The sequence below is a fragment of the Arabidopsis lyrata genome (genome assembly GCF_000004255.2).
Source record: "Arabidopsis lyrata subsp. lyrata unplaced genomic scaffold ARALYscaffold_5, whole genome shotgun sequence".
NCBI classification, from domain to species: Eukaryota; Viridiplantae; Streptophyta; class Magnoliopsida; order Brassicales; family Brassicaceae; genus Arabidopsis; species Arabidopsis lyrata.
In genome coordinates, this window is record NW_003302551.1 from 5,322,358 (window position 1) to 5,349,261 (window position 26,904).

The 26,904-nt window shown below is 32.9% G+C and overlaps 4 protein-coding genes across 7 annotated transcripts; 2 read left to right on the forward strand and 2 right to left on the reverse strand.

The window, feature by feature from the left end:
- The first annotated feature begins 16,853 nt into the window (after window positions 1-16,853).
- On the forward strand, window positions 16,854-17,510 carry LOC9313218 (probable calcium-binding protein CML30). The gene has a single exon (XM_021026704.1). It carries the CDS (start codon window positions 16,915-16,917, stop codon window positions 17,473-17,475), a length of 561 nt encoding a protein of 186 aa, XP_020882363.1. The 5' UTR covers window positions 16,854-16,914; the 3' UTR covers window positions 17,476-17,510.
- A 98-nt stretch (window positions 17,511-17,608) lies between these two features.
- LOC9311553 (putative lipoate-protein ligase A) lies at window positions 17,609-19,400 on the forward strand. Of its 4 annotated transcripts, none has more exons than XM_021026700.1 (5): window positions 17,609-17,874; window positions 18,125-18,320; window positions 18,399-18,637; window positions 18,727-18,875; window positions 18,977-19,400. In XM_021026700.1, exons 2-5 carry the CDS (start codon window positions 18,142-18,144, stop codon window positions 19,196-19,198), a joined length of 789 nt encoding a protein of 262 aa, XP_020882359.1. In that variant the 5' UTR covers window positions 17,609-17,874; window positions 18,125-18,141; the 3' UTR covers window positions 19,199-19,400. The 4 variants fall into 4 exon arrangements, with proteins under 4 accessions (XP_020882359.1, XP_020882361.1, XP_020882362.1 ...); XM_021026702.1 differs by having other exon boundaries at window positions 18,128-18,320; XM_021026703.1 differs by having other exon boundaries at window positions 18,727-18,871; window positions 18,977-19,105.
- Window positions 19,401-19,420: 20 nt separating this feature from the next.
- Window positions 19,421-21,083, reverse strand: LOC9311554 (transcription factor MYB57). Its single transcript, XM_002877104.2, has 3 exons — window positions 20,441-21,083; window positions 20,046-20,333; window positions 19,421-19,872 (listed from the first exon to the last, which is right to left on the reverse strand). The coding sequence occupies exons 1-3, from the start codon at window positions 20,733-20,735 to the stop codon at window positions 19,541-19,543; spliced, it is 915 nt and encodes a 304-aa protein (XP_002877150.1). The 5' UTR covers window positions 20,736-21,083; the 3' UTR covers window positions 19,421-19,540.
- Window positions 21,084-22,294: 1,211 nt separating this feature from the next.
- On the reverse strand, window positions 22,295-24,916 carry LOC9313219 (expansin-A5). The gene is made up of 3 exons (XM_021026018.1): window positions 24,371-24,916; window positions 23,670-23,961; window positions 22,295-22,878 (listed from the first exon to the last, which is right to left on the reverse strand). Exons 1-3 carry the CDS (start codon window positions 24,534-24,536, stop codon window positions 22,569-22,571), a joined length of 768 nt encoding a protein of 255 aa, XP_020881677.1. The 5' UTR covers window positions 24,537-24,916; the 3' UTR covers window positions 22,295-22,568.
- Between the last annotated feature and the right edge of the window lie 1,988 nt (window positions 24,917-26,904).

A 26,904-nucleotide genomic window follows, 5' to 3' on the forward strand; every position in this document is an offset into this window, starting at 1 on the left:
TTAAAACCTATTTATTTCAAAATCCACATGTCTGATTATAAAATCTCTAAAATCTTCTGTGTCCCATATAAATTTATAAACTCATTAACAAGTAAGAGTATCATATATTAGCTTCACTAAACATTGCAAATATAAATTGAATTGGCAATAAACTACTAATTTTATTTTCTTGAGAATATAGAAATACAATTTCTAATTACTGTGATACCAAAAGGTATTAAGCAGAAACGTTTCTCATGCACACTAATGTGGGCTATGATAATGATTTAAACATTCAAAAGGATTCAGAAAAAAGAAAACAACAATATATAAGGAAGAAAGCTTAACGAATTTTGCTTCGAAATACATATCTTTGGATCGATTGTGTAAGAGGCATTAAGAATGGGTTTACCGATAATTTTTCAAGATACAATCAATCCCTCTAATGTAAAATCTCTTTAATATAATCCATCTAAAATTCTGCTATTGGATTGTTTGATTCTTCAATCCATGTTTATAATCTCATATATTCATTTTACCAAATACTGAACTAAGTTAGTAAGTTAGTTCCTTACATGCATCAAAATATTTTTGTAACATTTATTGAAAGGCCTAAAATTAAATATTTGTACTGGGACTAGTAATCCATTGGGCCGGCCATGTTCCTCTCCACAAGTCAAATAAGGCAATTGTGCGTTGGTCCCTTAGCTCCTAGTTCAGACTTTTTTTCTTTTAGATTCTCGTGGTTCCTAGTCATTTCACTCATTGGAAGACTCTAGGTTTGTTTTCTAAGTTTTAGCTTATCGTTGTATCCTTGGTTGTTTTTTTAGTTTCCCTCTTTTGGGCTCTTGTCTACGGAGATATTTCCATTTTCCGCTGACTTATCTTACCGGAGATATTAACTATTTTCGCCGGTCGTTGTATCCTTTGAAGTTTTATCAATATCATTCAGACGAAAAAAAAAATAGTCTATTTTACCAATTATGTACGATAACTGATTGAATAATTTTTAACTTTTTGCCATCAGCGATTATATTTTTTGTAGTGTAATGGTCCTACTTCTCTACAAGTAGTTCAGTACATAGTTGATACTCGTATCATTAACAATTTTTTAGTATTGATTTTAATGTTTGTTTATTGTATGAGATTTTTTATGATACTAGTACTAAATATATTTCCATTGGTAAGACCGGTTTAAGTATCATAAAAAAAAAATTATTTGCAAAATCAAAAATAAATATATAAAAACATAGGATTACAAAAGGTAATATTACAATCCAAAAAAATGTAGAATATAAGTATACTTAAGCAAAAAAAAAACATAAAATTCAACATAATGAAATATAAAGCAGTCCATTTCCTAGGGTAAGAGATGAATGTCAGATAGAAACTAAAGCAGTCCAAGCAGACTAACATGGTGAGACGAGACATCACCACTGAATCAATGTATTGGTTACTTATGGAATAAAAAGTTGTGAGTAAAATGCTAATAATATAACGTGGAATAAAAAGTTGCGAGTAAAATGCTAATAATGAAAACAAATCACATGCACAAAATACAGAAGACATAAATTCATAAATCCAGTTACATCGAGTATATATGTCTTTCAAAACTCGTTTATGTTTTATTATAGGGAAATTGTTAAAAATACCCCTTTTGGTATGTCCCTTTTAAAAATTGTCCCTTTTAGATGTCTATTTTCAAAAATGCCCATTTTTAAATCTGAAATTTTTATAAAGTTTTATTAGGTTTATAAGGTACTTATGGATTGTAACTACTACTTGAAGACTCGATCCAAGTATTTATAAGGTTTTATAAGGTGTTTTTAAAGATTTTACAAGTTATTTTAAAGGATTTTTAAGGTTTTTCAAAGGTTTTACAAGATATTTTAAAGGTATTTAAAATGCATTTATAAGGTATTTATAAAGTATTTATAAGATTTTAGATACATAGAAATGTAGTTTGTGTATGTTTTAATAATATTACATACATATTTGAGTAAGTCTTATATTTTTAAGACCATTTTTTATAAGGTTTTAAAAAGAGGTATTTTTGAAAAGTGGCATTGAAAAAGTGGTATTTTTGCAAAAGCCCCATTATTATAAATATTTAATTATTGATTTTAAGTTTTTAACACTTCCATTAATTATTATAATATTTAATTATTTTTCTGCATGACAATCTGGATCTTTCAGATGTATAAATATACAAATTTATATTTAAAGTTTATTTAAGTATCAAAATATTAATCATAACTTAACGTTTCATTTTTCAATACTTTTTCTGATCAATTAAATCAACTAGAAATTTCAAATCTGTAAATATCTAAAAGTATAAATAGTAATTAAAAATTATTTGTGAAATAAAATGCTTAAATCATATTTTTGTAACATTTTCTCATAATTTATACTATCTTCGTTTCATTATATAAGATGTTTTAGAAAGAAAAAATATAATCATTTGATTTTTTCAAGTTTGTATGCAAAAATTTATGCAAATTATCGTTTTGTGATCAGTTGTTTTAGGTAGATAAAAAATGATGTTTTTAATGTAAAATAAAAAAAAAACTAGAATTTATGTAATTCTGAAATTTCGTGATTTATTTTTGTTATTGGGACGAACATATACCCTCCATATGGGTAGATGCGCTTTGTTGATTATTTTAACGTCTCGACTGCTGTTGTCTATGGGTCATACGTCCTCTCTCGATCTGTAGGTCCACTCATCTCTGACGGTCGGTTTGCTATTTCGGAAGGCTTTTAAAGATTTGTTTACTGACCTTACAAATCACTATGTGATTTTCTTCGTATTTTCTCCTCACTCGCATGGTACCGAAAACCAATTTATGATAGGTCACCCATCTAGAAATTGCTCCAACTCATGGCACGGCACGCTTAAGGCTTAACTCTAGAGTTCTCTCATGATGTTTAATCAAACATATAAGTGCACTTTGGACATATGTTGCCAAATCAATTCTTTTAAGCTCTTCTCATGCACCACCATATTCCTGAAATCGGGATGTTAAAGTTATCCTTCTTGGGCCGCAACCTCTTGGCCTCGATCATTCAACATTAACATGGTCAAAAAAAGTCTTCGCAAGGACAAACATCCTTCTAAGAATTTTCCGACACCCTAGTCGGAAAGATCAACATAACTAGACGAAGAATCAATTTTTTGGAAAGATGATGGGGGTTGAATTAGGAGTCTTAATTAGCCGATAAAATTCTAAAACACAATTTGATAATTTTTGAAAAAAATTGGAGGAAATATCTACATGCCGAAGAAAGATTGGAACTCTCGACAAATATTCAAGAACATTAGGGATCTCGGAAGTGAAAGGAATAAAGGTACACCCTTAGGCAAGTGGATGTGAAGAGGTTCAACCTCCTATATCTAGTCGATTGTGTGCATGCTTAATCTCCATATTTCATGTTTATTTTTTTATATACCTTTCTTTTCCTTCGCTCCTTTCGTCCATTTTCCTTATTTCTCTTTAATAGAGGAGTTTATTTTAGGTTGATATATGGTGGAAATATTTCAAGGTCCGTTCGACCCATCAGTCCACCCGGATCTAGATCTTGTCCCGTCTTATTGTTGCATGCAATACTGGTGAAGGTTCCTTCTCAAAATTTTCTGTCACTTTAGTGGTGGTGTGACTACTTTCACACTAGAACACTCGTGCGACGGCAGAGTGTTTGAGTGCTATAGGGTTTTGCTCTAAGAAAACTAGGTCATCTACCAAACTATGTTCCCATGATAACTAGAACTCTCTTCAATCTTTAACTAATGGAATACCTTTTTGGAAGGTTAAGGAATCTACCCCAAATGTTTACTGCGAGTCTGCGACCGTGGCATTATTATTTATGTGGCGCTTTGTAATAAGATAATGCAAAATACTATCCACATATATATTATGGTCGAAGTTCGACTAATCTCGGGGTCAAATCCACTCGTCCACTAGATTTTTCAAGTGTGCCGAAGCTAAGATATAGAGAGTTTACTTACATATCTCGAGTCAACTGCAACTTAAAGTCTATTGGACTTATAGACAATAGATTTTATGCAGCTATGCGTAGGTAACAAAAGCAGACGCGGCAAATCTTTAATATATAATACAAATCTTTATTATATGTTTTGTACCTATATATATATATATATATATATTACTTAAATCATTTTATTAAAAATGGGTCCAAGCCCAGATAAGCCATGGGCTTTACAAATCGAAAACATTCACAAAATGGAGGAAACCCTAGTCGTCAACAGAAAATGAGATCGGACCCTGGCAATGTTCAAGAAAGCGCTAGGCGCTAAGCGGGCGGTGACCCAGTGCCTAGCGCCTAAAACGCTTAATCGGGGCTTAGGCGATTTTTAGGCGGTTTAGACGTTTATAACATAAAATATTATAAATATAATATTATATATAAAATATCTATATAAAACTCAAAATTATGAAATTATAAACAAAAACTAGATAAAACATTTATTTATATTTATATTAAACAATATATGAATATTTTAACTATATATATAAATAAAACTCTTATTAAAATTAAAAAAATATATTAAACAAGAACTATGTGATTTTAGGCGGTCAAAGCGGTTATCTAGGCGTTGCATGATAGCCTAGCGCCTAGTCGGGGCCTAGGCGACCGCCTAGACCGCTTTTTAGAACACTGGACCCTGGTGAATCACCGGAGGCAGAGACCTCGAGCAGAATACTGGCGAACACAAGATTCACGGCTTCGCGACAACGAGGTCGGATCGGGATCATTGGCGGAAGTGTTCGGTTTTCGCTGCAAATCTCTCTCCGACGAGTCACCATCTCTGCTACAAATCTCCCAGAAGTTTCGTACCTATATTTTCATATTGTTTTATCTAAAACATATCAAATTTGTACATATATGACATTGCATTTTTCTTTGTTATAAATCATATATCATTAAAATTTGTAGATGTGAGTCCATGTACTTTTTAAATATACTTAGAACACTATTTTACTTAGATTTGTTGTAACATATCGTTTATTACATGACTTTATTGTATAATTAAATATTTCAATAATAATCCACGAAAAAGTGGTTTAGTGATTGTTTGTTATTTAAGTTAGAAAAACATCATTTTTATTTTACATGAAAAACGAATTCCCGTATGAAAAATCGGTAGTTCGAATATAATAGAAAAATATATAACCAGTCTCGTAATATATACACATTTTAGATTTTGCATAATAATAATATAAATTTTGTAACTAAACATTCAATGCATTTACTTAAGGGTATCTATACGCGGTAACCATAGAAGAATCAATAATTAACAGACACAATTCTATACTAATCGATTTTTTTACTGTACACAACAAATTGACCATTAAACCCCTACAGTCCTATTTGCTATTAAGAGAGAGATAATAGGGAATATATGTTTTGTGTGTCAGAATGAGATATGAGATCTTCCTCAAGATTTCATTTTCGAGAAATCGTTGGAAATAACAATGATTTTTTTTCTGGAAATAACAATGATAATCATGAGAAACCGAAGAGTTGTGTCTATTGGGTTCTATATCAATCGTTTTATTTTTCTCTCCCAAGAGTCATCATATTTACGATTATACAAAGTTTTCATCTTCTCCGAATATATATCATCTCTCTCATATTTTTTTAGACGCCGCTTAAGTGTTAGTTCGTCGGAGTAAGTTTCACCATTCCCTCTCTTAGTTTTCAATATTTTTGCGTTTGTTGAGTTTTAATTGATTTTTTTCCTTTTCATTGATTTTGGTTTTTCTCGCAGATGAAAGATCTGGACCTTCCTTATCGGCTTATTGATGTGGGTGAACAACCTATTGGGGAGAGGGTTAATGTGTACCATAAGATGAAAACCTTCAGAGACATCATCGACTCGCTAGAAGAGGACAAAATTCAGTTAATCAGAGATCCGTCACTCGGGGGTTTGTTAAATTTTCCGAAGAAATCCGCTTGGTACGCCAGTGATCTTCCTAATTACGATAAATCTTCCAATTATCTTCCTAATTAATTGTTCCCTTCAACCATGTCTACACTGCTATGTTTGTTACCCTGCTATCTTTGTTACCCTGCTATCATTGTTACCATACTATCATTGTTACCATGTTCTCATTTATAGACATCTATCATTGTTACCATGTTAACCTTGTTACCAAGCTATAATTGCTACTTTGTTTATTTTGTCTCCTATATTAATTACACACTTGATAACTTGTTTTATACATAGTATCACTTAATCCATTAATCATACCAGCTTCTTAATTTTTTTTTAAGTAACATTTTAATATCGGATAACTATATTGTTACATTTAAGATGGTTGGTGTATATGATTTATCAATTTTGCATTACTCACCTTATTCGATAACTAATGTATTATGCCAATAACTATATACATTTGCCGTAAAATAACTGGTACCGTGCTAACATATTACTGTTACAATCTCATTTGGTCTATATGTCATATTATTTTTCCTACTGATAATATTCGGTAACTAATACCGACAATCAATAACTATTTTCTTTTGCGCTAATAACATTTTACCGTAACTTTGTGATTAACAGTATTAATCCAGTTTAGGTGCCCCTCATCAATACTAGTATTTTTGAAGTACATTTTTAGTGGGTGGGGTAAAATGCATTTGGATACAATGGATATCCGACCCGTTTACAAATTTTGGTCATTAAAAGTTTATTGGGTCGGGTTATATTTAATCCAACTCATACACCGGATATTTCATATTTAATAATTTAGATATTTAGAAGATTTGATTAAGATTTAGAATTATGATTCTCTTATCATCTTTGTTTTATTTGTTTTTAACTGTTTTGAATCATCATATAATACATAAAATAAAAATAAAAAATCAATTTTTTTTTCTACATATACTGTGATTCGAAATTTTAGAAACGGACATATATTATCCAATTGACGAAAAATGTGTGTTAAACGTTCCACATCGGCTAAAATATTTTGACAATGATTCAGAATCATATCATAAAATAAATGAGTTTTTCGGCGGAACGGATTTGGCGGGACAAGTTTTATTCTATAACAGCCCGCTTTGGTTTATATGACATAATTATTTTTCTTTTGATCTTATTCGGTAACTAATTTCTACTCTCAATAAGTATTAACATATCCTCAACTAGCGTTGTTACTCTCGTATTGTGATTAAAAATATCACCTCTGTATCTTAAATTTACAACTCTAATGTTAGATTTGAATTACATCAGTTATGGCATATTGCCCATTTGTTCAATGTTTCATTTCCTTTTTTAATGCATCTTTTAGATTTCTATGTAATTATTTATTATTGGGTGACGAATTTATTACTAGATTTTTGCAACTATTTAGTGGGTAATTTAATTTATGTAACTATTACCTTTCCAATTCTGATTTATGTACCTTGTTCCATAGTTTCTGGACATTGATTAATAAGTAAACATTAATTGACTTTATTAACTTGATGGGTAATTGCTTCCATAATCATATGGCACTAGATTCCATATTCTATAGAACAATATTCACTTAAAGCCAACTTCTTCTTTTTCTTTATAATACTTCCAGTTGAGCTATTTTTCTTTGCCCATTGCCTTCCATCCGTCGTGTCAGCCACCAAAAAACTTGTCTTCTCATTCACTCTACGGTTCCTGAATTATGAAATCATTGTTATCTCATTGTTTCCAATTACAACATATTTTAGACTACTATGTTAATGCATTTACCGTTATTGGCTCCCTGCACATTGCTCGGTTGTGGCCCAGTGAACGGCAACGATTGCAACGGTTCACAGATATTCGCTAAGAAATAGAATATCGCCTAAAAGTTTAGTTACGTTCGCTAACGTTATAATTATCGGACGTTCAAACAACAATTTTGCCTCTGTTCTTCTTCACATTAACTGGTAATAAGTTCTCTGCTCTTTAATGGATTTTTATTATTTTTGTTAGGTAACGACGCTATTGCGGTAATTAATAGCTGAACCCATATCTCTGCTAGAACCGCAACCCGAAAAATATCTTGTGTAATCATTTTGTTTTGCTATATCTTTCGTTTTCCTATGTCGACAGCGCAATATTACGTAATCTTTCACTCAGTTTTGTCTCTTGCATTTAATGCTGAGATTTAGTTACTCTTGACTCGATTTGTATCAGTTTTAGGGGTATTTACGTCATATTTCGGAACAGCTGAAGAGAGATTTAATTCTCATATTTTTACTGGCAAATCTTACATTATCTACTCCTCTATGGTTTTACACTCATATGAGCTTTTACTTAATAATCATTTCACCTCGCATATAGTGCCGATAAATAATACACTCATATTGTTTATGAGATGAAATTTTTTTAAAAAGACCACAATTTTTTAATTTGATATTAGCGTTTTTCATTATTTTGGTTAAAAATTTTTAATTTGTTATCAAACAAAAAATGTTAATTTCAAGTTGTTTATTTTCTACATTTATAGAAACAACCATTTTTTGTTATATCTTTTTGAAAGAATATATTAAGATAATAGATATCAAATTTAGCATATAGAATTTTGATACAAAAATTAATTTACAAATACACAATTTCCAGAATAAACTTGCATGCATCAGTCACAAAATTAACTATTCATTATGTATGATCTAAACATCCACCATACATGATCTCATCATCTACCTATCCATCATCCACCATCCAACATCCACCAGCCTACAATCCACTGTCACTAATTTTCATGTATATATATACTAAAAAAAATTGAAATCATAATCCTATGCAATAACACTCATCTAAAGACATTCATTAGGAAAAAAAAAGACTTTCATAAGGTGTATATATATAAGTTCATGTATATATATGTTTTTGGATCATCTCAAGACTTTCATAAGAAATAGAGTTTTGATTTATTTCATTATCTTTAATTAGTTTAATTTAATTTAATTGTTATACGTTAGTTTTATTTAGTATTTGGGATTAGTTTTATTTGGTTTTGTTTTCAATATTTAACGTTCAAATTATGTTATTGGATTTATTAAACTACTAGATTTTAATCCGAGGTACACCGCGGGATGATTTATTTTTTAAATTTAGTATATATAAAATTTTGAAAATTATATCTCCTATAAAATAAAATATTTTATAGTTTACAATTTTTATTAAGTAACAGTATACCACGAGTCAACGGGACAATTCTTAATAAACTGAGGATTTAACCCGTATTAAAGCGGCATGTTAATGATATTTTAAAATTTTATAAATATTGATTCAAACCCATCCGCCATATAAACCCGTTCCGAAATATAACCCGTTCCGTAATTTCTTAACCCGTCCCGTGATTTATTTCCTAAACGTACGTAGTGATTTTAAAAATTAATGATTACTTATTATATATAAAAGTTTACAAATTGTATCATTCTCTAAGATATTTATATTTTAATAAACTGTGGATTTAATTTGTATTAAAGCGGCATGTTAATGATATTTTAAAATTTTATAGATAGTGATTCCAACTCGTCCACCATATAACCTCATTCCGAAATATAATCCGTCCTGTAATTTCTTAACTCATCCCATGAGTTGTTTTCTAAAAGTAGTAATTTTAAAAATTTAACGATTATTTATTATATATAAAAGATTGCAAATTATATTATTCTCTAAGAAATTTATATTTTATAGTTTACAATTGTTATTAAGTAACATTATACCACGGGACAATTTTTGGTTTTATACAATCTTTTCTAAATGAGACTTATTTGATATGTCTAATATTGGTGGTATTAAAAAAAATTAAGGATTTCGTTCATATTGAAGCGGCGGATTAATGATATTTTAATTTTTTGATTATTGTTGATTCAAAAACATGTCCCGCCAAACCCGTTCCGCCAAAAAATCCATTTATTTTATTAATGTTGATTTTATTTATGATATAATTCTGAATCATTGTTTAAATATTTTAGTCGATGTGGAACCTTGAACACATATTTTTCGTCAATTTGATAATATATATCCGTATTTAAAATTTTGAATCACAGTACATGCAGAAAAATTGATTTTTTTTTTACTTTATGTATTATATGATGATTCAAAACAGTTAAAAACATATCAAACAAAGATTATTGGAGAATCATAATTCTAAATCTTAATCAAAAAGTCTTCTAAATATCTAAATTATTAAATATTGAATATTCGGTTTATGAATTGGATTAAATATAACCTGACCCAACAAACTTTTTATGACCAAATTTTGTAAACGGGTCGGATATCCATTGTATCCAAATGCATTTTGCCCCACCCGCTAAAAATGTACTTCAAAAATACTAATATAAATTTTTAATTTTTTTTTTTTTGTTTATGTTTTGATAATTAGCTCACGAGCTAACACATTTAACTAGCGATCAAAATGCTCCAACTCCAAGTTTATATATAGAAGCTCTTACAATAAATGTGATGACCTGCTCATGAAATATCTGATCTCATCATGAGTTGACTTGAGCGACCCACCTCATTTTGACACCCTCAACCTTCCATAAACATAAAGTATATTTTTAAAATAAACATATTTAGTAAATTTTCTTTATTAACCAAGGCAAGACGAAAATGCCTTCCTAAACACAACACCTTCAATTCTTCATTACCTTTTATCTCCTTCAATTTTTGTTACGTGAAGAACCAAATAATTCTCCTCTCTGACTCTCAACATTTTTTGTTTCACTGTTTTCGTATAAATTGATTTCACTCGCATCCTTACTGAAGAAAATCTAGTTTTTTTATGTTTTGAAATTCTTTTTATTCTTTTTTTGAAAAATGGGACACAAGTTTCTTAGAAATAATGAGATTATCCATATTCGAAGATTTACTCATATCGTATCTTTACATTTTTTGTAATCTGTGTAAATCTTTTCTTTCCTTCTTGTTAGGATCTCAAACTTGATTCGCAAGTTCTGTACCTTTGTATATATAATCGACCATTGTGGTCAAGCAACATATACAGAAATTCAGCTAGACGATACTCTTTTATTTATCATGGTATCAGAGCGCAAAACAAACTTTTAATTTTTCGATCGATTTCATCTCTCTGTTTTATTTTCATCTCGAAACTCTGCTCAAATTTCTGTAACGATGGCTAGAGAAAAGAGCACCGAAGTGACCGAAGGAAGCGACTCTAAACCGAAAAGTCAGAGACACACGATTTCTCCATATGACTTAACCTCAAACGACAATCCTGGAAGCATCATATCACGTCCTCTGTTATGAGGAGACAATTATGAAGAGTGGGCAATCAACCTTGAGACCGCACTCTATTCCCAAAAGAAGTTTGGTTTCCTAGATGGATCAATCAAACCACCGACCGAAGAATCACCTGATTACGACGATTGGAAGCCGATCAATGCTCCAATTGTGTCATGGATCAAGATGACAATCGAACCGAAGTTGCTCTCCAACATCTCTCACAAACCAATTGCGGGAGATCGGTGGGAGCATATCCAAAAAAGGTACCGTGTGACTAACGGTCCTAGAGTTCAACAATTGAGAAAGGAACTCGCGAACTGTCAGCAGACTGGGATGAGCATTGAAGCTTATTACGGGAAGCTTACCAAAATTTGGGACTGTCTCGGGTGTTATAGGCCACCACTTACATGTACTTGTGGTCTTTGCACCTGCAACTTCAGTGTCGTGGATGAGAAGAGAAGAGAAGAGAAGAAGACAAGCTTCATGATTTTGTGATGGGGCTCGATGAAGAAGTCTACGGGATGGTAAGATCTAACTTGTTGTCGCAAGAACCATTACCTAGTCTTGAGTACGCTTACTTGAAGGTTACACAAGACGAAGATGCACGATCCAAGAAGAAAATTTCTGAAGAAAAACCTGAGAACATGGCTTTTGTGACACTAACACAAAGGGCTAAATGGCGAGGAGAAGAAAGAGATATGAGTGTGGTGTGTTCAAACTGTGGAAGAACTGGACACAAAGCTGATGGGTGTTTTCAGATTTTGGGTTTTCCAGAGTGGTGGGGAGACAGACCACGAAGTCGGATCAGCCGTGGTAGAGGAACTGGTTCATCGGCTGGAGGTTCTTGGGGAAGAGGTGTGCCAGCTCGTGCCAATGTAGCAAGAGTCGTTGGACAACCAAACACGGCGGTAGCCAATGTAGCTGTCACAGATGTGGATAGAACAGCTGTGTGCAACTTGACAGACGAACAGTGGCTGAGTGTCAAGCGTGCAATGAATGCAGCGTCTATCGGAGCCGATGAGCAATCCTCTGGTAAGTCATTCTTTCCTTCTTGGATACTTGATACATGAGCTACTCACCATTTGACATGTAAGAAAGAGATTCTTACAAATTTGAGACCATCAACGCCAACACAGATTATGTTAGCTGATGGACGAACCGTGTTGGGTAACATGGTCGGAACTGTGATATTGAATTCCCATTTGCGTTTGATCGAAGTTTTCTACATAGAAAATCTAGGATTTGATCTGATTTCAGTCTCACAATTAATGGAAGAAAATGATTGTGTGATGCAATTGTCTGTTCCGTTTTGTGTTCTTTAGGACCGCACTACGAGGACGGTGATTGGGTTGGGTAAACCAGCTAGAGGTTTGGTTTACTTTCAGAATTTGGAGATAGTTGCAGCGGCTAAGGGTCTAAGGAGTCAGTCCGTGGATTTGTGGCATAGACGCTTGGGACATCCATCTTTGAAAGTTGTGGAGTTGATGTCGGGTTTTGATTTTAATAGCACTAGTAGTTCTTTGTCGAATAATGCGTGTGAAGTTTGTATCCGCGCAAAGCAAACTCGTTGTTCTTTTCCTTTGAGCATTAATAAGACTACAGAGATTTTTGAAATGATTCAGTGCGACATATGGGGTCCTTATAGAACTCCATCGTTCTCGGGAGCGAGATATTTTCTAACCATAGTTGACGACTTCTCTCGTGGTACTTGGATTTATCTTATGAATGCGAAAAGTGAGACACCAAAAAGGTTACAATATTTCTTAGCCTTGGTTAGCCGACAATTTGGGAAGAAAGTGCGAATAGTACGAAGCGATAACGGAAGTGAATTTTTGTCATTAACAAAATTTTTCTTGGAATAAGGAATACATCACGAGACGTCGTGTGTAGGAACACCACAGCAGAATGGTAGAGTGGAGAGAAAACATCGTCATTTGTTGAATGTAGCTCGGGCTGTACGATTTGAAGGTCATCTACCAATTGAGTTTTGGGGAGAATGTGCTTTGACGGCTGCGTATCTCATAAACAGAACACCCTCTTTGGTGTTACACGGAAAGACGCCTTACGAAGTGCTGTATGGAAAACAGCCTTCCTATGATCATCTAAGGGTTATGGGCTGCGTGTGTTATATTCACAATCAAGAACATAAAGGAGATAAATTCGCAAGTAGAAGCGGAAAATGCATTTTTGTTGGGTATCCCTATGGAAAGAAGGGATGGCGTGTTTTTGATCTTGAAAAAGGAACGTTTACAGTGTCAAGAGACGTGATCTTCCGAGAAGATACTTTTCACTATCTGTCTCCTCAAACAGCTTTGGATGAAGATCCTATCATGGAAAAAGAACAAGTGATCTCTAATGTTGTGATCACTACTGAGACAGAGTCGACAGTGCAAGAGAACAAAGACGCATCACCAAGTTCTCTTTCAGCTCCGGTTTTGATAAAAAATGAAGTGACTCCTGTTGTTCACACACCCGACCCGATTTTGCTTGATAATGAAGAAAGTGAAGATGTGACTGTTGAGACTGCTGGAAATACAGAAACAGAACATGTGGTGGCACAAGTACGTGTCGGAGAAAGAGAGAAACGGGCACCTGGGTATCTTAAAGATTATGATACTAGTTTCGTTTGTGCCAATTCGACCAGCTTGTATCCCATTGCAGATGTGGTGACATGCGATCGTTTCTCAGCAAAACACAGAGTGTTTTTGGCAGCTATCACAAATGCTCATGAGCCGAAAATTTTTTTACAAGCTATGAAATACGAACGTTGGAAGAATGATGTAGGCAGTGAAATTGGATCTCTAGAGTTGAATAAAACTTGGACACTTGAAGATTTGCCAAAAGAAAAAAAGGCAATTGGTTGCCAATGGGTATTCAAAATCAAGCATCGTTCTGACGGATCAATCGAAAGGTATAAAGCAAGACTGGTTGTCTTGGGAAATCGTCAAATAGAAGGAGTTGACTACGGCGAAACATTTGCACCAGTCGTAAAAATGACCACGGTTAGATCATTCCTTTCTATAGTTGCAGCTCGAAATTGGGAAGTCCATCAAATGGACGTACACAATGCGTTTCTTCATAGAGATCTGGAAGAAGAAGTGTACATGACATTGCCTCAGGGGTTCCCTGCGCGCAATGATGGAAAAGTGTGTAGGCTGCGAAAGTCGCTCTATGGGTTAAAGCAAGCTCCAAGGTGTTGGTTTGCTAAACTCTTGACTTCACTTGAAAAATATGGATTTCGACAATCTTACTCCGACTATTCTCTGCTTGTCTGTGAGAAAAATGGCATCGAAATCAGAGTTTTAGTTTATGTAGATGACTTGGTCATTACGAGAAATACGATTAAGGCGATTGAAGATTTTAAAACATATCTCAGTGCATGCTTTCACATGAAGGACTTGGGTGTGTTGAAATATTTTCTGGGCATAGAGGTCTTTCGAAATTCAAAAGGAATATATTTGAGTCAAAGGAAGTATGCGGGTTTATCGTTATCTTAAAGGCAGTCCAGGACAAGGTATCTTGCTTCGAGCGGACTGTGATCTACAAATCTATGCATGGTGTGATGCTGACTACTTGGGCTGTCCACTGTCACAAAGGTCGACAACGGGCTGGTTCATACAACTCGGACAGTCCCCGATCTCTTGGAAGACAAAGAAACAAGATGTTGTTAGTCATTCATCAGCTGAATCTGAATATCGAGCCATGTCATGGACGGCGAAAGAGCTTGTGTGGTTAAAAGCTCTGCTTCTTGATTTAGGAGTCAAGTTAACTCAACCAATGCATCTTTATTGTGACAACAAAGCGGCTCTACACATTAGTGCGAACCCCGTCTTCCACGAACGAACGAAACATATAGAGAAAGACTATCACTTTGTTCGTGATGAAATAAAATCCGGTAATATTTCCACAGCCCACGTCCCTACAACGGTACAGCTTGCTGACATTTTCACTAAAGCACTAGGGCGACATGAGTTTGATACTTTTCGGGACAAGCTGGGCATTCTGGATCTTCATGATCCAGCTTGACGGGGGGGGGGGGGTAATGAGGTTATCCATATTCGAAGATTTACTCATATCGTATCTTTACATTTTTTGTAATCTGTATAAATCTCTTCTTTCCTTCTTGTTAGGATCTCAAACTTGATTCGCAAGTTCTGTACCTTTGTATATATAATCGACCATTGTGGTCAAGCAACATATACAGAAATTCAGCTAGACGATACTCTTTTATCTATCAAGAAAAAAATAGATTAATGATTTTTTGATGGAGAATGACTCTCTATGTAGCACACAATAATTTTTCATTCTATGTGTATGTGTTATATTTTCATTAAGAAATTATAGCATTTTGAGTAATGAATTTAGTTTTAGGAATATAGCTTAGTACTTTGAGTTAGGTTAAGGGTTAAGATTTAGCGATTTAGAATTTAGGATTGAAATTTAGACTATTTTGTTAATTTAGAAAAATGATAAAAACACATATTAAAATATTTTATTGTATGTATTTTAAAACAAGGTGGAAGGCAAAGGTGAGTAGCGTAAAACAAATAATACTCCATCCGTTTCGCAAAGAGTGTCATTCTACTATTTTGTACACAAATTAAGAAAAACATTTAAATTTTTTTTTACCTTTTATTAATACACTAAAATAGTTTTTCTTTCTAATTAATAAGTTGAAAAAACATGGATAAAACTGAGATTTTATTTAAAATTTTGTATTGAAAACACAAAATGACACTCTTTATAAAACAAATATAAAACTTTAAAATGAGAAGTGAAACGGAGAAAGACTTATCTATTTATTTATTTCAATGAAAACACTTCTAATAAAATTAAAAAATTAAAATTTTAAATAATAAATAAATAAATATAATATTCATTTAACCTGCATGCAACGCGTGATTTCTAGTAAACCTAGTTACCGTCTGACTACGTTCATATTTCCAGTCAATATAGGATTGAAATGAATGTAAAAATTAAGCAAAAAGTCAAAAAGTCAAAAAGTCTTCAGTACATTCAAAGTCATGGTCTCTCAAGTTTTCCTTTAATAAATAAGATATTTGAATTCTCAATATACAAAATGTCTAGATAACTTAACACAATTATATATCCCAACCAATGAAAACATACAAAAATATCTTCGTTAAAAATAAAGATATAAATAAACAAGTCCACCCGACCAAACTTTCCTCCAAATAAGACCAGAAAACTCCTAAAATCAGCATTATCGGTCATTCCTTAGCAGATTTCTAAAAACACAAGAAATAATAATATTTTAATGTTACAATTATATTCTAGCTTTTTAATATAGATAACCCATTAATAAAGATGCACGTGTCTGTTAGTTTGTGATAAACTATTTCAGCTTCTCTCTCTTCTTTTTCTTTACTTTTCATTATTTTTTTAAAAAAATTATTAAGAGTTATGCTAAGGAACGACCGATAATGCTGCTCTAACAATTCCAACAATGTTAAGAAGAAACTAAAGAAACTTCCTATTTCCAATTTCTTTTCAAACACGGACTTTGTCTTTTGTCTCTACTTGCCCTACCACTTTCCTTGCACCAACACTTGAAAAACTCAAATCTTGTATATATATTAACAAACACACGCAGATTCTATATCTCTAATATCTCCTCTAAGAAGCTTTAGTTACTTCTTTGTGATTTCTTTAATTCATAACAAAACATAACCATGGAGTCGAAATCTTCTTCTTCTCTTCCATTGTTTACTCTGTTCAACTTGTTCCTCATAAGTTTTTGCAGATGGGTTTATTCTACTCGCATCTTTTTATCAAGATTCGTCCCTCTTCTTCAACATCATCAACGTGTTTTCGACAAAAATAACAACAAAGATCAACAAGAGAGTTTAATCAAACACATAGAACAAGAAGAACAACATGATGATCTTTCTAGGGAAGATGCAGAGATGGTTATGAGAAGTTTATCACTTTTTTCCGACCAAGAAAGCGATGATCAGCTTCAAGAACGGTACACTGCGAAAGAAGTTTCGAGTTTGTTCGAAGAGAAAGAAGCGAGTTTGGAAGAAGTGAAACAAGCTTTCGATGTGTTTGATGAAAACAGAGATGGTTTCATTGATGCTATAGAGTTACAAAAAGTTTTGACAATCTTAGGTTTTAAAGAAGGAGCTTACTTAGACAATTGCTTGGTAATGATTAGGTCATTCGATGTAAACAAAGACGGAAAAATCGATTTTAACGAGTTTGTGAAATTCATGGAGAATAGTTTTTGTTGAATCATGATTCTTTTAATGACATTTATTCCTTTATTCTTCTTCTTCTTGTGATGAGATTGTATATGTTAAACATGTTAGTTCGAAAACCACATCTCTTTGCGGCATTTAATCGAACACTTTCCATGCACAAAGTGTTTTACATGTAGAGATTAATCAGATAATTAATTCTCTAGCCATAGTTGCTTGATTCCTAAACTGGGTATGGATCTATTCATAAATCCAGAACGTAATTAATTCGTAATTATCAAACTTTATAAAACACATCTCTTTGCGGCATTATATCGAACACCTTGCGCGCATAAGGGCTTTTCGATATAAAGCTTCTGGTCAAGCTAGAGGCTTCGCTGCTGTACACAGAATTCTCCCGGAGATCGTACCGTCACCGGAATCTGATTTCAGGTAAGCTTCTCTTATTATTGGAATCGAGATTTGATAACCCTCAATCAAAATCAGACAGCTTTCTTGATCTTCCTTAAAATCAAATCCGACCAAAGATTAGAACTTTCGAGATTTGTCTGTTTTTAGTGTCATGGGTCTTTGTGGGTTTTGGAAGAACTTCTCTATACTCTGTGTTAGATAGACTTTGTTTGACCTCTAAGCCAAGAGATTTGAAGATTCTCTGTTTTGATTTATGGTTCTTGTATTGTAGAAGCTTCTCAGGTAAAGATGAGTTTAAGTAGAGTCAAAGATTTGAGGCTTCCATTGATGAATCTGGTTAGACTTAAAGGAACACCGATTCTGGAGCAACTTCATTTAGAAGAAAGGCTTCTTAGAACATCTTCTGATAATTGGTGCATTGTTAATGATGGAACCAATGTTCCTACCATTGTCATGGGAATGTCAGGGTAATGATAATTCCATCTTTATTCGATTATATTCGAAATCGTTGCGAAAAATGTTAACTTTGAGCATGTTGTTTACAGGAAGCCTTGTCAACTTATTGAGGTTAGACCTGTTATGGAAGATCGAATACCGGTGATTAAAAGATTTACTGGAGGAGGGACTGTGATTGTTGATAAGAGTACTTTGTTTGTGAGTTTGATTTGTAACAAGGATGATGTACCAAATGTCCAGCCTTATCCTCGTTCTGTTATGGCGTGGAGCGGTTCGTTGTATGGTGAAGTGTTTAAGGGTGTTAATGGTTTCCAACTACGTGAGAACGGTGTGTGACTAAAACTCTTTAAGATGTCTACTTAGTTAGTCTCAACGAAAGGGTTTAATGTTTCCTCTTTCTTGTATTTTGATTTACAGATTATGTTTTTGGTGATCGTAAATTTGGTGGGAATGCTCAATCGATAATTAAGAGTAGATGGATACACCATACATCATTTCTATGGGACTACGATGTGAGGAACATGGCTTACCTTAAACTGCCTTCGAGAGTGCCACAGTACCGGTTGGTATGATCCTTTGTTTCATCTTGATATAAATGTCTTCGAATTGGTTACTTGATTCGTCTCGAAATTGATTACTTGATCCAAAACTCTCTGGTTTATTGCAGGAAAGAGATCACACAGAATTCGTGTGTAGAATGAAGGATTACATTGAAAGATCGGATTTTATTGAGAAGACAGTAAAGGCTGTGGGAAACCAATTCACATTGAAGCAAGTGAACCTTGAGGATATTGATTCCTATGCAAAAGGAGGATATTTGAAGACCACGAGGCTTCTTACAATGGAAGAACTCGAAGAAGCAATGGCTGGCACAACTCAGAACGCATGAGAGTATTGCTCATGCCTAGTTAAGTTTTACTCAATATGGAATTCAAAACTACTATAATCTACTTGGTCCTTGATTCTTTGCCTCGGGTTAGAGCCACTACTTTTGTCTCCTCCATTGATGGCCTAACTCAGAATTCTTAAGATAAATTTGTGTTGATTTTGTAATACTGTTTGAAATTTTGAATCAGTCATTCGATTAATAATAGCACATGAAGAAAGAAAAAAGAGAAGACACTTGATTTCTTAGCTTGTCATGTTAATGGCTAACAAAAGACAGTGACTTTGATAATAATGACAGGAGTAATCAATTTCTTGATTAGTTCCCACTCTACATGTTGGAGTTTTAGTGACCAACTCCTAGAAAATCTATAAATGTTGGAGGTTTAATGGTCTCAAAATATCTGGTCACCATTGTATGTTGTGCACTTGATGATGATGGCAGTGATAATGACGAAGATGATGATGATGATGATGGTTCCTGGATGGAGACATGCAGTGTCAGTGCCAAGGAATCTGCAGGGAAGGTTGAGTAGGGATGATGTGGACCCTGCATCGGCATGCGTGAAGAACAATATTCTTCTTGGAGATACTGAGCTTTCAGGTTAGTAGTTCCCTCTTTTAGCATTTTCCAGCTGCACTTTTTCAGATCCATATCTTCATCATCATCTACATTACCTGCAAGAACACACAGAACCATGAAACTTAAAGACTCACCAACATCAATAGAACCTCCTTAAACTTGCAATCTGAGTGATACTTTCGATATTTAGCATAATGACTTGACTCCAATAACAGAGTAAACTCAATGTATATGTATGAAGAACTAGATAGAGTAAGAAGAGACAAACCAGGAGAAAGATTGAAGATTTTCTGATCTGTGTTAGGTTTATGAGCAGACCCATTGAATCTTTGGACGTAAGAAGTTGATTGCTGTCTCATCTTTCTTGCCATGAGGACATGCCAGTGATTCTTTAAAGCATTGTCTGTTCTTCCATTGAAAAGCTTAGCAATCATAGCCCATTTGTTACCAAAAGCTCTATGAGCTGCAAGTAGTCTCTCTTCTTCTTCATCACTGAAAGCTCTCTTGTTAATCCTCGGATCTAACTGGTTAAACCACCTCAATCTGCAACTCTTGCCTTTATAACAAACACAAAGAAAAAACAAAACACACATGGTAAGTTTCACATTTTCTAGAATTAGCAGAGGAAAAGACTCAAACTTTTGTGAAGATTTATGTGTTTACCTGTTCTTCCTTGCATATTCTCTGCAATGTGGTTCCAGTTTTGAGGACCGTAAACCGAAACAAGCTCCATAAGCTGAGAATCTTCAGAAATCCTCCAATGTCCTCTACTACAAACCCTAGAACCACTCTGTTTCTTCTTCTTCTTCTTCTTCTCCAAGTCATCACTCTTCTTCTGCATCCTTCGTTTATTACAGAACTCTTCAGACACTGCATTGTTTTCTCCAAACCCATTAAATGTTCCTCTGCAATGGAACTCAAAAGGGTATTCTTGGAAACATGAAAAATCCATCTCCATGTTAGTCTCTTCTATAACCAATGTCTCATATATACACACAAGACATATAGAGAGGCATGTGATGTTTGGATTCTGTGATGGCTATGTTATCGTAAGTAATCTTTTTCATTACCAAAACTAGAAACCTGAGGAAAGAGAAGAACAGGTTTAAGGAGAGAGAGTATAACTCTAAATAGAAAGAAACCCCACGCATACATCTTTCATGGTTGCTCTGTTAAGAAACAGTTTCAGTTCTCTGACATCATTTTTTTTCTATAAACTTAGTTTGAATATTTTGTCACCTTTATATTCTTCTCCCCACGCTTTCTAAAATATACCATTTCCTTGTATATGTATAAATGTAGGTATATAAGAACAAAATTATGTATACCCATTATTGGATGAAATTTCTTTTATAAGATTAATAAATATTCCAATGTAAGACTAACTTCTAAGCATTATTTAAGAAAAGGCAAAATATTAAAAGACTTTTAAGCATATAGTGGCATAAGCAACATATTCAACATGAAGAAGCATAATGTTGTTCAAGGATTTTCGGCTTAATGGGCTTAGATAGGCAGGGCCGGTTGATGGCATAGAGCGGAGGCAGACAGTGCGATGGTCTGGAGCCCAATCCAAAGTCCAATAATTAAAGAGATCGATTAAAAATATTGTTATATATGAAATACCAAAATTAATAATGTAAAAAAAAAGGCAAAAAATGAATTCTCAAACACAAAAACTTTGAATTTAATTTTTTAAAGGCTAGAAAAAGAAGTTTTATGTTTAATTATTATAAAAAAATGAAAAGTTAAAACTTTTTTAATTTAAAGGCCCTAATAATATGGAGCTGATTTGTGGAGCAAACTTGATCCAGTCCAATCCTCTAAGTCAAGGATGGCTTATATAAGACTACCAATTTGGATCCGGCTGGATCCATAAAACATACCAATTAAATTTTTTAGTTGGCAGCTTATTGTAAACTGGTTCGCTGGACCGCAATGACACAATGAGAAAGACCATGCATGGACCTATTTTGATTTAACATTTAGAGATTTTGGGTCGAGCCAAGCTGGCTCTGCCAAACATATCTTTTTTTTCTTTTAGTCAGCGGTTTAATCGAGAAAATAGGTCAATTTTTCTCTGGTACAACCCCATTATTACAATATATATATTTTTGTTATCGTGCTCACTGCTTAGTATGCTAGCATCCCATGATTTGAAAGAGATAGATCTAGTTGGTACCATTTAAGAATATTAAGTACGAATTTTCAAGGTCACTTTACAACATTTTTAAGAGATAATAGGTCTAACTGGTGATGATCTCTTTAACCAAACTTTTTGGCTGATCATTTGATATTTTAATTGGAGGTTTAATAGATTTAGTTTAATTTTTATACTTTGCTTCTTCTTTTTTTCTTTTTTTTGTCAACCACACATTTATTAAAAAATTTCTTGGTTGGTTGTCCAACTAGGAAGAAAAATGTTTACAAAAGTAGATTCACAAAATAAAAATCTAGAAGAGCGCGCTAAAAATGGTATTTTTCTTTTTTGAATAAGAAGAAGAATTAGTTGCCATATAAACAAAATCCATGTTTCCATAACATGAAAATTTTCACTAAGTATAGTACTCAAATTAATTAAAACAAATACATAACATCACTTTCATTTTCTTATATTATAAAAACGAGAATTATACTTTTCTCTTTCTCGTTCCCACACATATTCGCTACTTATCACTATCAGTCCCAATCTCAATTGGTTACCAAAAAAGAGTCCCCAACTTGGAACCGAAAAAAAAAAAACACAATAACAAAACCGAACAAAACCAAACCGAAAACCGATTATATATAATTAATACCGAAACTGTCCTCCGATGTAGGTCTGGCCAAAGGACCAAGTGGCAGGTGCAACATTAAACGAGACGACACTTCGACGATCACTTGTGGTAACAACAAACGACAGACTTTGACCGTTGAGATAAGAGTTGCTTTGCCAATTTTGCCCCCAATTTCTTGACATTAATTGCCATTTTGTCCTCGACCCTTTCATTGAGACCGAGTGTACGTCCCCGGCTCCACCCACGTTTGTGACCAACACCAAGTTAAAGTATGAGTGGCCATTGATCGTGAACCTTATCCCGCCACTTCTCTTGCACCGAACCCTATAACACAAATCATTTATATGAAAACTATATATTATGAAAGCTTATGTACTACTAGGAAGTTTGGTGTGTCACTATTATTCAGTTTTGGGTCTATTAATAATTTAATACCTTATTTCTACCACATGTATCAACTGGTCCAAAAGTATTAAATGCGTATTTATAGGACCAAAAGCTGATTATAAATGTTTCACTATACGCGGCTTTTGTGTGTTTTCGACACATATGTTCTATGAAAAGTCAGAAACAATAACTAAGGTAAGAAGAACTCTTACTTTGCCTTCGTTAATCGTTAGTCTATAAAAATACTACAAAAAATTTTGTTCAAAAATAGAAGATAGAATAAACAGCAAATTTTTGAACCAAAAAAAAGAATAAATAAGAAATTATTTTATATTTAAAAAAAAACAGACAAAAGAGATAACCAGTTAGAGTTAAGACAAAAGTCATACATATAGAAGTCCATCTGTTCTAAATAAGTACAACTTTAACTTAGTCGTGTTACCTTATTATTTGCTTTTACGATTAGTTTCAACTTTCAATTAAATATTCGAGTAGAAAATTTGAATATTTATCTCTCAAGTCAAAAAATGAAGATCTATAATCTACTTGAAATTAAAGTGTTACAAAAATCAAAGATACGAGTTCTATTTCTAATTTTTTTTTTTTTTAATTTTGATAAAAATTCAATGTGAGATAATATTCGTAAACTATACACTATAGTTCAGTTCTGTGCATGCCATCAAATAACACCATTGTGAGGCTCTAATCAAGGTTAATAAATTTTGTACCTTCTGTACATAACCGGAATGATACCGGATTTGTACAAAGCAATTTTCTCGTAGATCGGCTGAGAAAGATCGAAATGGTGGTTGGGAGGGTCACATGCACCACCAGGAGGACAAAAGTTAGTGGCAGTGACCACAATGGATCGGCCTTTTATGCACCATTGAGGATCATTGACACACATCAGCTCAAAACATGCGCCACAACTAAGTCCTTGATCGAATAACGCCGTGCTCAGTGCCGCCGTCTCCAGTCCGTAACCTGTGCTGTACAGATTCCCGTACCCGCATGCTCCACCTAATGTAGTTCATCAACAAAAACTTAGGTCTCAGATTATCTGTTTGGGATTGTATTTATTTTTATTGTTTTAAACAGAAGTAGAGTTTTCGTCTGCATTTAGATTTTTGTATGAAAAATATTTATGAAAATAAAAAATGTTTTATATCACAATAAATCTGTTACTTTTTTCTTTTTCCTTAAATCATAACAATTGACATTTGAAACAATTCAGACTTTAATAAACATTTTTATGATTAGCCGTTGAAATTGTTTGCATGTTACGACTAACGAGGGGTCTAGTTCTGAAAACATGAGATGAAGCTAAGATGAAATGACTAAACTACCTTTTTGTCAGCTGAATTAATATGATTCAAGTGAAAAATTGAAAATGAAGGAGGATTTTTATTGAACTTATCGCTAAGCGTACCCATAGTGCCGGAAGCATCACCCCCGCCGTAAAAAGTGGCATGAGCGTTGATCCAAGGTCCCATGTGGCCGCCGGGATGGTGGCCACCACGACGGTATACGCCTTGAACGCAGACGGAAAAAACTAGGAGATGCACCACAAGAACCGAGATTACTAAAACGCCCATGTTGTGAAGCAAAAGAATCACAACATGCAAAGGAGAGAGAGAAAACAAAAGGGTGTTTTAGTCAAAATGCAGAATGTGGAGATGTGAGAAGTTCGGTGTAATGAAAATGGAGAAGAAGAAGAGAGTGGTATAAATAGGAAGAAGGATTCAGACAAAGTTTTAGCGGTAATGAATCAATCAGGGTCCATGCAATTGCTTATTGGTCTTCACTATACTTATTTTAATTTAATTCTTTTAAGGGTTTAAATTTTTTAAAGAACCGACGAAAAATGAAAAAGTAGAGGTGAATGTTAATTTAAGAGTTGGATCAAAGAAAAATTGTCAAACTGAGTAGGAATCTATCGTAAAGGTCACTCAAGAAATTGAAATAAATGCGTAACAGATATTAGTAGATGTGATAGTGATACTGTAACATTATAGATTTTTTCTTTTTTCTTTTTATATAGTAGAAAGTATTGATTATTTTAAAGGTCAGAAAGTAATCATATTGAGACATGATTTGCAACAGCATTTACATTCATAAATTTTGAGGGTTTGAGTGTTTGAGACAGACAATATAGAGCTCAATAAATAATATTATCCAGATAATAAAGTTAGAATCTAAATGCAATATTTTTCGGTCCAAGTTTTACTAGAAACACTTTATTTTTATGTCTGGGTTTTATTACTTTTTGTTTTCTTAATTTGTTATAAATTGGGGCTACATAGTATTCGTAGCAGAAGAAGTGATGAAGAACGGTTGGGACTTTTCATAAAACTGTAGATATGTCATTGGACAAAAATGGGTACAGCTGTTTAGAGAGAAAACTAATATTCATGATTTATAGTCCATATTAAAAACTGTATATATAAGCACATAGAAACTAAAAAAGGAAAGCACACAGAAACTCCATCATTTAAATATATATATATATATATATATATATATATATATATATATATAACTGCATTTAAAAAAATATGAAAATTTATTTCCACAGGAATATTTTAAATATATGATTTTTCTTGTTTTATAATAAATGTCGTCATACACTATTCTTATGATAAATATTATTTTACTCTTTTATTATTATAAATTTAAGCTAGAAAACATCTAATTTTCCCTAAACTAAATTAATAAAAGTAATAACTAAAAATTATGTTTTTTTTTCTCAAATAAAAAAGTGTTTAAAATTTATTTTTATGAGTACTATAAATTTTTTAAAATTTTTTTTTTAATTAGCTGTAAAATTTTAAAAAGCACTATCGAAAATTATATAGCTTGTTAATGCTTTTGTTAATGAATGGGAGAGAATATATTAAGATTAAACTTTAGCGATAAATTAATTTGAGATTTAAAATACAACACATTAAATAATACATCCATACGGTCTTTAAAATTAAAATTTTATGTTTATTTATTTATTTATATATTCCACAAAAATGATTTTTTAGATTCATATGAATTTATGTTAATATTTTGTAAACTTGAAAAAAAATGAAGTACTATTGGTTTATAAAATGGAAAAAATGATTTCATGTAGGAAAATGTTGCATGTATTCTTTTTTTTTTTTTTTTTTTTAAACCGTGGGATCCCAACGGTTTTCTAGACCCAAAGACTAATCCACGAGGCCTTGCATCCGGGTACGCTTTACCCCATCGTTAAGGGAGCGGCTAGGTGTATTGTTAAGAATTAACTGTTTCTTTAATGTGTAAAAGATTTTTTTTGGTAATTTATAGTTTAATTTGTTATTTCTATGAAAATTATTATAAAAAATGACACTTATATTAAAACAAAGGAAATATTTCAGTTATATTACCGATATATTTATATAGACTTGCATAATTGTTTGTATCTTACAAAAATCAGAATCAGAATGATCCAATTTCAATTGTTGCACTTCGACTCTTTTCTTAACATTAAGTCAATACATAAAGATGGTTTTCTCGATATTAAAACATGTTATGATCGAAAATATTTTGATAATTTTCGAATCTTGGAAAGAACGTACACTTGTATATAACATTGTTACTCATGGGTGACATCAGTCTTTCGATCTCGAACAGCTTAAGCCGAACTTTGTCCATGCATGCATGTGATCAGTGTGGATCTGTACTCTAAAAAACATAACCAGTTTCGTAAAGACAAATTCTTAGAGAAACAAAACAAAATTATAATAAATACTGATTTTCACACAACTAGGAAAAACGACAGATGTTTTGTTTATTTGAATTCAACCATTTGTACATTATAAGTGTATTATGCTTGTTTGCACACACACAAACAAACAAAAAGCGTATTATTCTTGTATATTTGAATTCTGTCTATTTTGTAGTCGAGAATGAGCGAGTTCATTTCAATGGAAATTAGCATCTGGTTGATCAAAC

Excerpts from the sequence above, each read along its gene's own strand:
- LOC9313218 (XM_021026704.1), top strand. The coding sequence starts at position 16,915 with ATGGAGTCGAAATCTTCTTCTTCTCTTCCATTGTTTACTCTGTTCAAC.
- LOC9311553 (XM_021026700.1), top strand. The coding sequence starts at position 18,142 with ATGAGTTTAAGTAGAGTCAAAGATTTGAGGCTTCCATTGATGAATCTG. Across the intron at positions 18,638-18,726 it reads TTTCCAACTACGTGAGAACG|ATTATGTTTTTGGTGATCGT; the intron begins GTGTGTGACTAA and ends TTTGATTTACAG. Across the intron at positions 18,876-18,976 it reads GAGTGCCACAGTACCGGTTG|GAAAGAGATCACACAGAATT; the intron begins GTATGATCCTTT and ends GGTTTATTGCAG.
- LOC9311554 (XM_002877104.2), bottom strand. The coding sequence starts at position 20,735 with ATGGAGATGGATTTTTCATGTTTCCAAGAATACCCTTTTGAGTTCCAT. Across the intron at positions 20,334-20,440 it reads GAATATGCAAGGAAGAACAG|GCAAGAGTTGCAGATTGAGG; the intron begins GTAAACACATAA and ends TTTGTTATAAAG. Across the intron at positions 19,873-20,045 it reads AATCTTCAATCTTTCTCCTG|GTAATGTAGATGATGATGAA; the intron begins GTTTGTCTCTTC and ends GTGTTCTTGCAG.
- LOC9313219 (XM_021026018.1), bottom strand. The coding sequence starts at position 24,536 with ATGGGCGTTTTAGTAATCTCGGTTCTTGTGGTGCATCTCCTAGTTTTT. Across the intron at positions 23,962-24,370 it reads TGATGCTTCCGGCACTATGG|GTGGAGCATGCGGGTACGGG; the intron begins GTACGCTTAGCG and ends GAACTACATTAG. Across the intron at positions 22,879-23,669 it reads ATTCCGGTTATGTACAGAAG|GGTTCGGTGCAAGAGAAGTG; the intron begins GTACAAAATTTA and ends TTTGTGTTATAG.